This window comes from Nicotiana attenuata, chromosome 5, assembly GCF_001879085.1.
Source record: "Nicotiana attenuata strain UT chromosome 5, NIATTr2, whole genome shotgun sequence".
NCBI lineage: Eukaryota > Viridiplantae > Streptophyta > Magnoliopsida > Solanales > Solanaceae > Nicotiana > Nicotiana attenuata.
Window position 1 is genome coordinate 36,970,175 of NC_031993.1, and position 11,099 is coordinate 36,981,273.

Sequence of the window (11,099 nt, forward strand, 5' to 3'; positions counted from 1 at the left end):
CCATCGATATCAGTGCCTCGGCACCGTATACTAGAGAGAAAGGTGTCTCGTCGGTGCTCGATTTCGGAGTTGTTCGTTACGCCCACAACACTTCGGGCAGGGTTTCCCTCCATTTCCCTTTGGCGCTTTCCAGCTTCTTCTTAAAATTTTGTATGATGGTCTTATTTGTAGATTCGGCTTGGCCGTTTGCACACTGGTGATATGGCGTCGACAGGATCCTTTTAAGTCCGTTGTCCTCAAGGAACTGCGTCCCTTGCTTCCGATGAATTGCCTCCCGTTGTCGCACGTTATTTCGGACGGGATTCTGAATCGGCATATGATGTGTTCCCACATAAAATTGATGATTTCCTTCTCTCTTATTTTCTCGAAGGCCTGCGCTTCCACCCACTTTGAGAAATAGTCGGTCATAAATAAGATGAATCTGGCCTTACCTGGCGCCGTTGGCAAAGGGCCGACAATGTCCATCCCCCATTTTATGAATGGCCAAGGTGACAAAATGGAATGCAGCTGTTCTCTGGGCCGATGAATCATGGGAGCGAACCTTTTACATTTGTCGCATTTTCGAACGAATTCCTTGGCGTCTTTCTCCATGCTATCCCAATAGTAGCCCGCCCGGATCACTTTTTGGACCAAGGAATCGGCCCTGGAATAATTTCCGCAGGTGCCCTCATTGATCTCTCGAAGTACGTATTCCGTGTTTCCCGGTCCCAAGCATATCGCTAGGGGACCATCGAAAGTTCTCCTGTAAAGGGCCCCGTTTTCGTCGGGTGAGAACCGGGCCGCTTTGGTTCGCAGGGCCCTTGACTCTTTTGGATCCGTGGGCAATTTTCCGTCTTTCAGATAAGCGATGTATTTGTTTCTCCAGTCCCATGTCAAACTGGCGGAGTTAATTTCCGCTTGGCCATCCTCGACCGCCGATTTGAACAGTTGGACGACGGGTCTGGGGAGCAGGTCTTCTTCTTCGGCGGAGGACCCCAAGTTTGCGAGGGCATCGGCCTCGCAATTTTGCTCTCGGGGTATGTGTACTAAATTCCATTCTTTGAAACGACGCAACGCGATTTGGATTTTGTCCAAATTCCTTTGCATCGTGTCCTCTCGGGCTTCGTAGCTTCCGTTCACTTGGCTCACCACGAGGAGCGAGTCGCATTTTGCCTCTACGATCTCGGCTCCCAAACCTTTGGCCAAATCTAGACCTGCAATCATAGCCTCATACCCTCTCATATTCGTGGCGCCATCCGTGAACAGGGTCCACACCCCGGAGGAAGTGCCTGATTTTAGTAAAAGCTCTTTCTCTACCTCGGGTATGAGGGCTGGCGAGAAGTCAGCCACGAAGTCCGCCAGGATTTGGGACTTAATGGCTGTCCGAGGTTGATATTCGATACCATACCCTCCGAGTTGGATAGCCCATTTGGCCAATCGTCCTGATAGCTCGGGCATATGCAGTATACTCCGGAGGGGATAGGTTGTCAGGACGCAGATACGATGGCACAGAAAATAAGGCTTCAGTTTGCGCGAGGCGCTTATTAATGCGAGCGCCAGCTTTTCAAGATGGGGGTACCACGTTTTGGCGTCCCCCAAGGTGCGGCTTACGTAATAAATAGGAAATTGCATACCTTGCTCTTCTCGAACCAATACTCCGCTTACCGCTATTTCGGATACTGCCAGGTACAAATATAGTGTTTCACCCTCCTCGGGTGTGCGCAGCAATGGCGGGCTAGACAGGTATCGTTTCAGTTCCTCCAGGGCATGCTGGCACTCTGAAGTCCACTCGAAGTTATTCTTCCTTTTAAGCAGGGCGAAGAAATGGTGGCTTTTGTCTGAAGATCTCGATATGAATCTGCTTAGGGCCGCGATCCGCCCCGTTAATCGTTGGACGGCTTTTACGCTATTTACCGCCGTAATCTCTTCGATGGCCTTTATTTTATCGGGATTAATTTTGATCCCCCTGTTTGAGACCATGAGGCCCAGGAATCTACCCGAGCCTATCCAAAGGCGCATTTCTCAGGATTGAGCTTCATGTTGTAGCTTCTGAGGATGTCAAAGGTTTCCTGCAAATGGATCAAATGGTCCTCTACGCGCAGGGATTTTACTAGCATATCATCAATATATACCTCCATTGATTTTCCTACCTAGTGCTCGAACATTTTGTTAACTAGCCGTTGATACGTCGCTCCTGCGTTTTTTAGCCCAAAGGGCATTACGTTATAATAATATGTTCCGTATTTTGTGATAAACGAAGTTTTTTCCCTATCTTCGGGTTCATCTGGATCTGATTATACCCCGAATAGGCATCGAGAAAAGTGAGGGTCTCGTGGCCGGCCGTAGCATCGATCAAGAGATCGATATTGGGCAGAGGGAAGGAATCTTTTAGGCACGCCTTGTTCAAATCTATGTAGTCTACGCACATTCTTAGCTTATTCCCCTTTTTTGGTACCACTACTATGTTAGCCAGCCATTCGGGATACTTCACCTCCCTAATGGATCCAATTTTTAGGAGTTTTGCCACTTCCTCTTTGACGAAGGCATGTTTCACCTCGGACTGCGGTCTCCTTTTTTGCTTCACGGGCATGAACTTGGGGTCAACGCTTAGTATGTGCGACGTTATCTCCAGTGGGATACCTGTCATATCTAAATGGGACCAAGAGAAGCAATCTATATTATTACTGAGGAATTGAATAAGTTCTATCCTGAGTTCTGGGGTCAACCCCGTACCAAAGTATACCTTGCGATCCAGGAGGTGTTTGATCAAAATGGTTTGTTCTAGCTCCTCGACCGTTGACTTGGTCGCATCGGATTCCTCGGCAGCGACAAAAGTCCGAGGTGCGAAGAAGTCCTCCTCCTCGTCTTCAAGGGTCTGCGCGTTTCCCTCCCCGTCCAAGGCCGGGTATGCGGGAATTGCCATTTCATGGTGTGCGAACATTTCCCTTCTGCTTGTTGTTCCCTATGTATGGTTGTGATACCGTCCCTGGTAGGAAACCTTATTACCTGGTGCAAGGTCGAGGGCATGGCCCTTATGTTGTGTATCCAAGGTCTGCCAAGTAGGGCGTTGTACTTCACATCTCCGTTAATGACCTGAAACTCTGTGTTCTGGGTCGTGCCGTACGTGTCGTCGGGATAATGATTTCTCTCTTTGTTTCTTATCCGACCATGTTGAAACCATGGAGGACCCGAGAGGTGGGAATGACTCGATTGAGCAATCCTAGTTGTCCTACTACTTCTGACCTGATTATGTTGACCGAGCTGCCTGGGTCCACGAGCACACGCTTTATTCTGGTGTCGAACCAGAGGGTCTGCTACCCGGGCGTAAGCTTGGTCGATTGGGACCTCGAGATCGACCTCGGGGTCGAGCTCGGGTAGTCGAGGATACTCGGGAGTGATCTAACAGCTAGAAATATAATCAAACGCAGCTACTTATAACCGAAATTGAATTTGTACGTTGAAGAACACATATAAAATGAAGAGCACGTATACAGGCAAAGGATATCGAGGTATCCTCAGTACCAGTGAGAACCAATAAGTATAAGTAAGAGAAGAAAGAGGGAGAGAGATATTATTGCACTTAGTAGAATTTGTGGGAGCAACAACAGTCCCTTACAAGGTAGGGCGAGTCCCCTTTATAGAGGAGGGGAAACTCAGAATACATGTATATTTAATTCATAAAATATGAGGATGTGATGGCTTGACATGATGCCTCAGCATAGGCTCTGGGTAGGCCGGGCCTGTCAGTCATAGCCATGTGCCTAGGGGGCTTCGCTCTGTCCTGGCTTTGTTCTTCATTCCCTCCAAGTCGGGCTTCGACGAGCCCCGAGGTCGAGAACTCGATCGCGTGTTCTGGGGGCCTTCCCCCCTTTGTCTTTATCTCGATCTCGAATCGGACCTTGACGAGCCACAGAGGAGAGGGCCAAGTCGTGGCTTCGTGTCCTCGAGGTCTCGAGGTACCTCCCCGAGATGGCTCGATGGCGGGAAATTGTGTCCTCTGATTTCACCACGAACAGGAACACACGGTCATAGGATCGAATGTTGCAGATAGCTCTAAGAAGAAGTAGCCCGACTAATCAACAAAGGGAACCTCCGAGAGTTCCTCAGCGATCGAGCCAAGAATAAATTGCGGGTAAGAGAAGCAAATAGGAAAAATGAAACAGATGAGCCACAACATGTCATCCACATGATTGTTGGAGGAATCGACATCCTGCAGAAACCCATTGTCAAGAGAACAGAAATATCCATCACCGGGGAGAAGCGAACTCGAGGTTACATACCCGAGGACGCTCTCATATTCAGCGACGAGGACATCAAGACCCTGTCTCAGCCTCATAACGACGCATTGGTAATTTCTTTTCTTGTAAATACATTTCAAATTTAGCGTGTGTTTGTGGATCCAAGTAGCTCGGCCAACATTATCAGGTCGGGGGTGCTGGAGCAGCTTGGACTGCTCGACCAGATCGTGCCCGCCTCTCGCGCCCTCAACGGATTCAACATGGCGAGCGAGACAACGAAAGGGGAAATCACCCTCCCGGTCAACGTGGCCGGCACGACCCAAAATGTCAAATTTCATGTCATCGAAGGAGACAGGATGTACAACGCCTTTCTCAGAAGGCCATGGATACACTGCATGAGAGCAGTGCCATCAACCCTTCATCAAATGATGAAGTTTCCAACGAAGGACGGAATAAAAACTGTGTACGGGGAACAGCATGTAGTAAGGGAGACGTTCGTGGTGCACGATGTGGCACCAGCATCGATGCCTCCATCATCGAAGGAACCAAAGGATAAGCAAATAGTGAAGTAGCAATCACAAGCTACATTCTCGGCTGCACCCGAATAAATGAGCAAAGGACCGTACCGCGTCCCCCGAGCAAGCGTTTGAAGCATATCGAGGCTTGAAGCGCCATATCCACTAAGGTATAACCATCTCCTTTTTTATTTGCATCTTACACTAACCTATGTGCAGTTTCGGTTAGAATGATCGAAGCACTTTCCAGGTTGAAGGCCTTAGGTTTTAAAGCATGCGTCAGATTTTATCCCAAGAAGGGTTTTACCGGCAAGGTTTTTAACGAGGCAACATCTATATGCTACCTAAGAAGAACTTAACAAGTATTCAAGGCTTCTCTTCAATAAACCTCGAATACTGGGGGTCATCCCCCCGGAGATCACCTCCTCGGAAAAGCCAAGATGAGCCAAAAAGGGTCTCAATAGGAAAATGATGTATCGGGCCAAATGGTCGAATGAACCGTGTCCGCTTAGAATAATTGAACCCTTGACGACGAAAACATGTACACTTGTGCCAAGTAATCAAGGAATATTTTTTCCGCCAAAATGCTTTGCGCTTCAAAGAAGTTTGCTATTTTTACAAGAAACGGCTCCAGGTCTAGAAATTCCCCGAACACTCGGGGACTGACATCAAAAACTCGAAGCGGTAAGACCTCTAGGTCGGAAACTTCGAACTCATAAGCCCTCAATGAGGCAACATCAAGTTTACAAATAGCGGCTCCAGGGCCAAAAACATTTGATATCTCGCGGACCGTCGCTGACTATCACCCCATCGAGTTGTCAAAAACTCGAGGTTGTAAGACCCTATGTGGGCAATATCGAGCTCATAAGACCTCCATGAGGCAGTACCAAATCTGTAAGACCTCAAGCAAGGCATGAGTTATTGTGCCAAGTAACCTATCTGTAATACCTCAAGTAAGGCATGTTCAAACTTATAAGACCTTACAAAAGGCATAATCCCGATCTTAAAGTTAAGGCTATGTATTCGAACTTGTAAGACCCCTAAAAAGGCATACCCTCAATATAAACGCTGAAGCTACTTCACTCGGGGACTAAAAGGCTATGTCCAAACATAATGATTATGATCATAAGGCTCCGGCCAAACTAACGCAACTCGGGGACACCCGATCGTCGCCATAAAATCACAGGCCTTCAAATTACTTCGAAAATACTTCGAAAAAGAACCGGTTAATCAAGCTAGCCTCGGCATAACGAAAAGAGCTTCGATCATATCAGCTTCAAACAACAGGCGTCGAAATAATTCATCCATCGAGCAAAACCTCTCGAGGTGCTCATTCATCGCTGCATAATGGCTCACAATCGAGGTACTTATCGAATCATCGAAGAGTTGGGCGAAAACAAAAACTTCAAAAAGTCTTTAACGAGGGAAAAATAAAGCCTACATTAGAGGTCGTACCGACCCAATGCGTAAGAGCCTAAGAGCCAGCCTATATTAGAGGTCGTACCGACCCAACGCGTAAAAGCTTAAGCGCCAGCCTATATTAGAGGCCGTACCGACCCAAAGCATAAGAGCCTAAGCGCCAGCCTATGTTAGAGGTCGTACCGACCCAATGCATAAGAGCCTAAGAGCCAGCTTAAAATTCAAAAATCTAAAGGTCGATGAGCTCAAGTCGAAACCCGACACGAAGACTGAGCCCGAAATGGTTAACTAAAAAGCGCCTAAGGGCAAATGCGTAAGAGCCTACGGGCCAGCCCAATAAGCCCTAGGGCTGATTTGTAAACCAGAGGGTTTTTCCTCAAAGTTCAATTTATCTGGCTAATCATTGACAAGCGTCCAAATTCAAAACAAAGAAGGACATACACCTGCAAAGAGAAATTCATGAAAGATAAAACCGAAAGGCTTCCTTTTATAAGTATATGTGAAATAACATAAGGCTTCATTTACAAAGTTCTCTAAGAACACTGTACGCAGAATCAAAATGAAAAAGCCTAGTCTACTTTCCCCTCGGGGACTGCGGCTCCATCGACTCTTCCTCATTATCTTCGGCATCGGATACGAGAAACTTGGTGTCGTATTCATCCGCCTTGGCCTGTGCTATATCTTCCAAGAGATCGAAGCCCCTAGTATGGATCTCCTCGAGGGTTTCCCTCCAGGATCTGCACCGAGCATATTCATTACTTATGCTCTCCCGATCAGAAGCCCCTCTCAACTCAGCCCGAGCATCGGCAGCGTCTTTTAAATAGACGGCCACTTTCTTGTCAGCCTTAGCTCAGATTTCTTCAGCTTCAGCCCGGGCGTCCACGACCTCGGCCTTCATCTTCAAAAGGTCAGACTCGAGCCTTGTAATTGTCACGACCCAAACCGAAAGGCCACGACGGGCACCCGGTGCCTTACTCAACCGAGTACCGATGTAACATATCTTTCTTATCATACTATCATGGGTAAATGAGCTAGAAAACCCTTCATGAGATAACAAGAATAAAACATAAGGGAATACTCAACATATGATGACCCAACATGATATACAAACTTATACATGTGACATACAGGCCTATAAGGCCGACATGACCATTTGTAAACTCAAAACATAGGACGACAAGGCCATACAAGTATCCATACACCTTACATCTGTCTACAAGCCTCTAAGAGTACATAAAATCATAAAGGTCAGGACAGGGCCCTGCCATACCAATCAATACATATCCAAAGCATACTGACCAAATAGGAAACTCCGGAGCAAGTGGAGTACACAAACACCTTTGCTGAGCTGATAGCCTACTAGGAGGAATGTCAACCTGTCTATCGGGACCTGCGGGCATGAAACGCAGCGTCCCCAGGCAAAAGGGACGTCAGTACGAATAAAGTACCGAGTATGTAAGGCAGGAAAGCATAAAACAGAACAGTAATGTAAAGAGAGATAGAGGAGATACAGCCTGTAACATCTGAGTGCCTCTGGGGGCTACTGACAAGAAATTCATAATACATATATATACATGAACTTTTAAAAACATACGCCTCTGTGGGCATCATCATCGTCATATCGTACCTACCCTCAAAGAGGACTCGGTAAAAATGTACCCGGCCATCATAAGGCTTGGTAGAATCATACCCGGCCACGTGGAGCTCGGTAATCCCAACTGATCAGTGGTTGCACAATATGTGTCGTACCCGGCCGACTATAGCACGGCTCGATAGAGTAAAATAGATACATATATATAATGCATGCTCGACTCATAGAATCACGTTGTAAACCTTTTAGAGTGACTTAAGAGCATTGTGAACATACATACCCTCAACAGAAACTTCACTAGGACTTACGGATCATACATACTTTCTTAGAATAACTTTGTACGGAAAGAACAACATGGACAACCTTAGTTGCTAGGATTAGATTCATTATGAAATAGCGTATTCATTTCACATTAGATCATGCCAAAAGAAAGAAGGAAGTGCCTTGACATACCTTAAACCCGTTGAGTCCTTAACCCCTTCCAAGCAACTCTTCAAACAAGTCATCTCAATCTATCATAGTATAAGGAGATTCAAAATCAGTGCTGAGCAAAGGCTAAGTCTATAACTTAAGCTAGTAGCTCGTTTACGTAAATTTCGGCAGCATCTCCCTTGTAACAAGGGCCTCCACCAATACCATATACCAACAACAACAACCAGAGAAATCCATCAACATATAAATGTCGATAACAAGACACCATATAACAACAACAAGTCACAACTACTTCACGACAAAGCGGCAAGCTCCAATTGGAATCCGTATAACCCATATACCCCTTATAGACTTCTTACATTAACTTACAAGTATCATTAACATTATAATGAAGCCATTCATCAATTATACCATATATTTATAATAAAGGAAACAATCCACAACTCCAACTATCTTCAATTAGTAACTTTATTCACTAGTTCATGTCTACTCCATCCATTTAACTTAATCAACATCAATATAACCTTAGGCACATACAAGAACACAATATAACTACCTCCTACAGTAACTTCAAGTCGAAATCCAAGTTATATTCAGCTTACAACAACCCTCAATGGCAATACAACACCATAGAAGTGACTTAAGCTAATCCAAGTATTATCTTGTAGTTTATCATCCTAACAATTTAACCAACATACAAGCAAGCATAAGAACAATGAGTATGCTGTTATACTCACCTTAGACAGCAGCAAAAACTTGGAATTTCATCCAAATACAGCCCACAACAATCCTCAATGACAACACACCTCAAAGAGGTGTTGTTCTTCACTAGAACTAGGTTTTGATGTTGAAATATGGTGTAATCACTTTGGAATCACTTCAAACCCTTGTGGAATCTGTTTAGAAGGGTTAGGAGAAGTTTGGAGACGAAGTTGAGTTGAAAATAAGTGAAAAATAGGCGTCCAAATCGTTTATAAATTGAAGTAGGTCGACCACCGCCTAAGTGGGTCCCATTGGGAGCTGCTTGCGCGGTCTCGCGAAAACGCGAATATCTCTCTACTCCGATGTTGTATTGATGAACGGTTTAATGAGTTAGAAACTAAACTCGTAGATCTTAAATTTGGTAGGTAGAAAACCCCATGATTCCAAGTATATTCTGAGAAATGATCAGATACATTTGACCTAAATGTCAGCAAATTTATGAATGTAACTTGTGCTGACCTTTGCCAACTCTTGTTCCACAACTTGCTTGCCTTCAAAATGTAGAAAATGAATATCATACGACTAAAATAACTCATAGAATAACCTCCTTATCATGTTAAGAACCCTAGTCTCACCCCAAAGTACATGTTATAACATTCCAAACTTGTCGACTTTCGACGAAACTTATTTTCTTCAATTGGTTTTGCTTCTAAGATTTTCAACCCTCTTGGTACTTGTTATTCATGATCTTAAATATTTATAGCCTCCAAGGTAACATGATTAACTTACTTTATTTGATTCCAAATATAATCTCATTTCCGAGCTTGCATCAATGACTTACGGCGTACTCTCACGTATATAAACTTGGGGTGTAACATCATTCCCCCCTTTGGAACATTCGTCCTCGAATGTTGACTGATGCGCTTATAAGTTTCATAAACTATGGCTCTTACGAATAATTTAATGCTCATCTTGCCATCTAAGAAACTATTTTGAGAATAAATCTAAACGCTTGGGCATCCCCCCCTTTTAGGCCTCTTTGTCACGCCATGACATGTGGTCGGAATTCTTCCAACATCATAACATTTGCTACCTTATGTCATGCAGTATGTACGACTGTGTTCTTGTATGAGTGCCTAGCGACTCTTCTTCCCTTTTTTCTCCATCTTTTAGCCAATCTCTAAGCCTCACTTTATGAACATATACAGAATTATGACAAGCTGTCCCTCTAGGCTTCTATAGGTGTACTGATATCTTTCGCTTGGTACTTTATCGAACTTAAGACTATTGTTATCTCTTGTTTCATAGCCTTGTATATCTATCCTTATGGATTTAATACATCTAGGTAGGTTATACTATACCATAAAACTTACTTCGGTTTATTATTACCGAGGTTTGCTACCTAACTCCAGGTTACTCTCTCGCTGTTTATCCTATGTGTATAGATCTAAGTCCTTTAGTGCTTCCTCATTATTATTCATCTTAAGAATAACAAATAAATATCATCTCGTATTTTGGAACTTGTACCCATCTATTGTTTATTCACCTTAATGTTGATCTATAATCTATCACTGATAACTTGCAACCTCTTACGTAATACACTGTCACTAGGGCTCACACCTTATCGGGGAACATCTGAAGTGATTTGCCCGGTCCACCATGGGACGATACTATACCTCAATAACCGTATTTCATAGCATACTAACATGATTCATCTTATGGGGGTATTCCAATCCCGTGCAATTCATAAAATCCCTTTCTCGTTAAATCGTTACTTAATCAAAGGCCTAAGCGTCATCCTCTTATCTATCACAATTATACCCTTATTCTACTACCAGGGCAGCATTCCATCTCCTCTAAATGCACCTAGTCTTAGACTCCTCTGTGTTCATTCAGGCTGTACCGAGCTTTTTATTACATATGGAAATCATCAGCTCCCTTGTTTTGATGGGTTTAATCCCAAGGACATACATATTCTCGTCACCTTCTCACTCACCTTTTCACATCCTTACTCCTATCTACCTAAAACCTTGTTGCTCTACAATACTTTACATTAGGACTTACACCGATATATTTATACTACTCGCAACCTTCCTTTAACTTGCTAGAACCGTAAATTTTCTTTTGTGCCTTCTCAGTTGTCCTTAAATGTAAGCAATTACTTTTCGTGGTCGTTCTATCACTTGTTGCATGAATAATTGGCTTGTCTTATTGCCCACGAAT

General features: G+C 44.4%; 1 protein-coding gene across 1 annotated transcript; it reads right to left on the reverse strand.

Annotated features, from left to right (window-relative positions):
* Window positions 288–2,902, reverse strand: LOC109226132. Its single transcript, XM_019390932.1, has 3 exons — window positions 2,406–2,902; window positions 432–1,945; window positions 288–304 (listed from the first exon to the last, which is right to left on the reverse strand). Exons 1-3 carry the CDS (start codon window positions 2,900–2,902, stop codon window positions 288–290), a joined length of 2,028 nt encoding a protein of 675 aa, XP_019246477.1.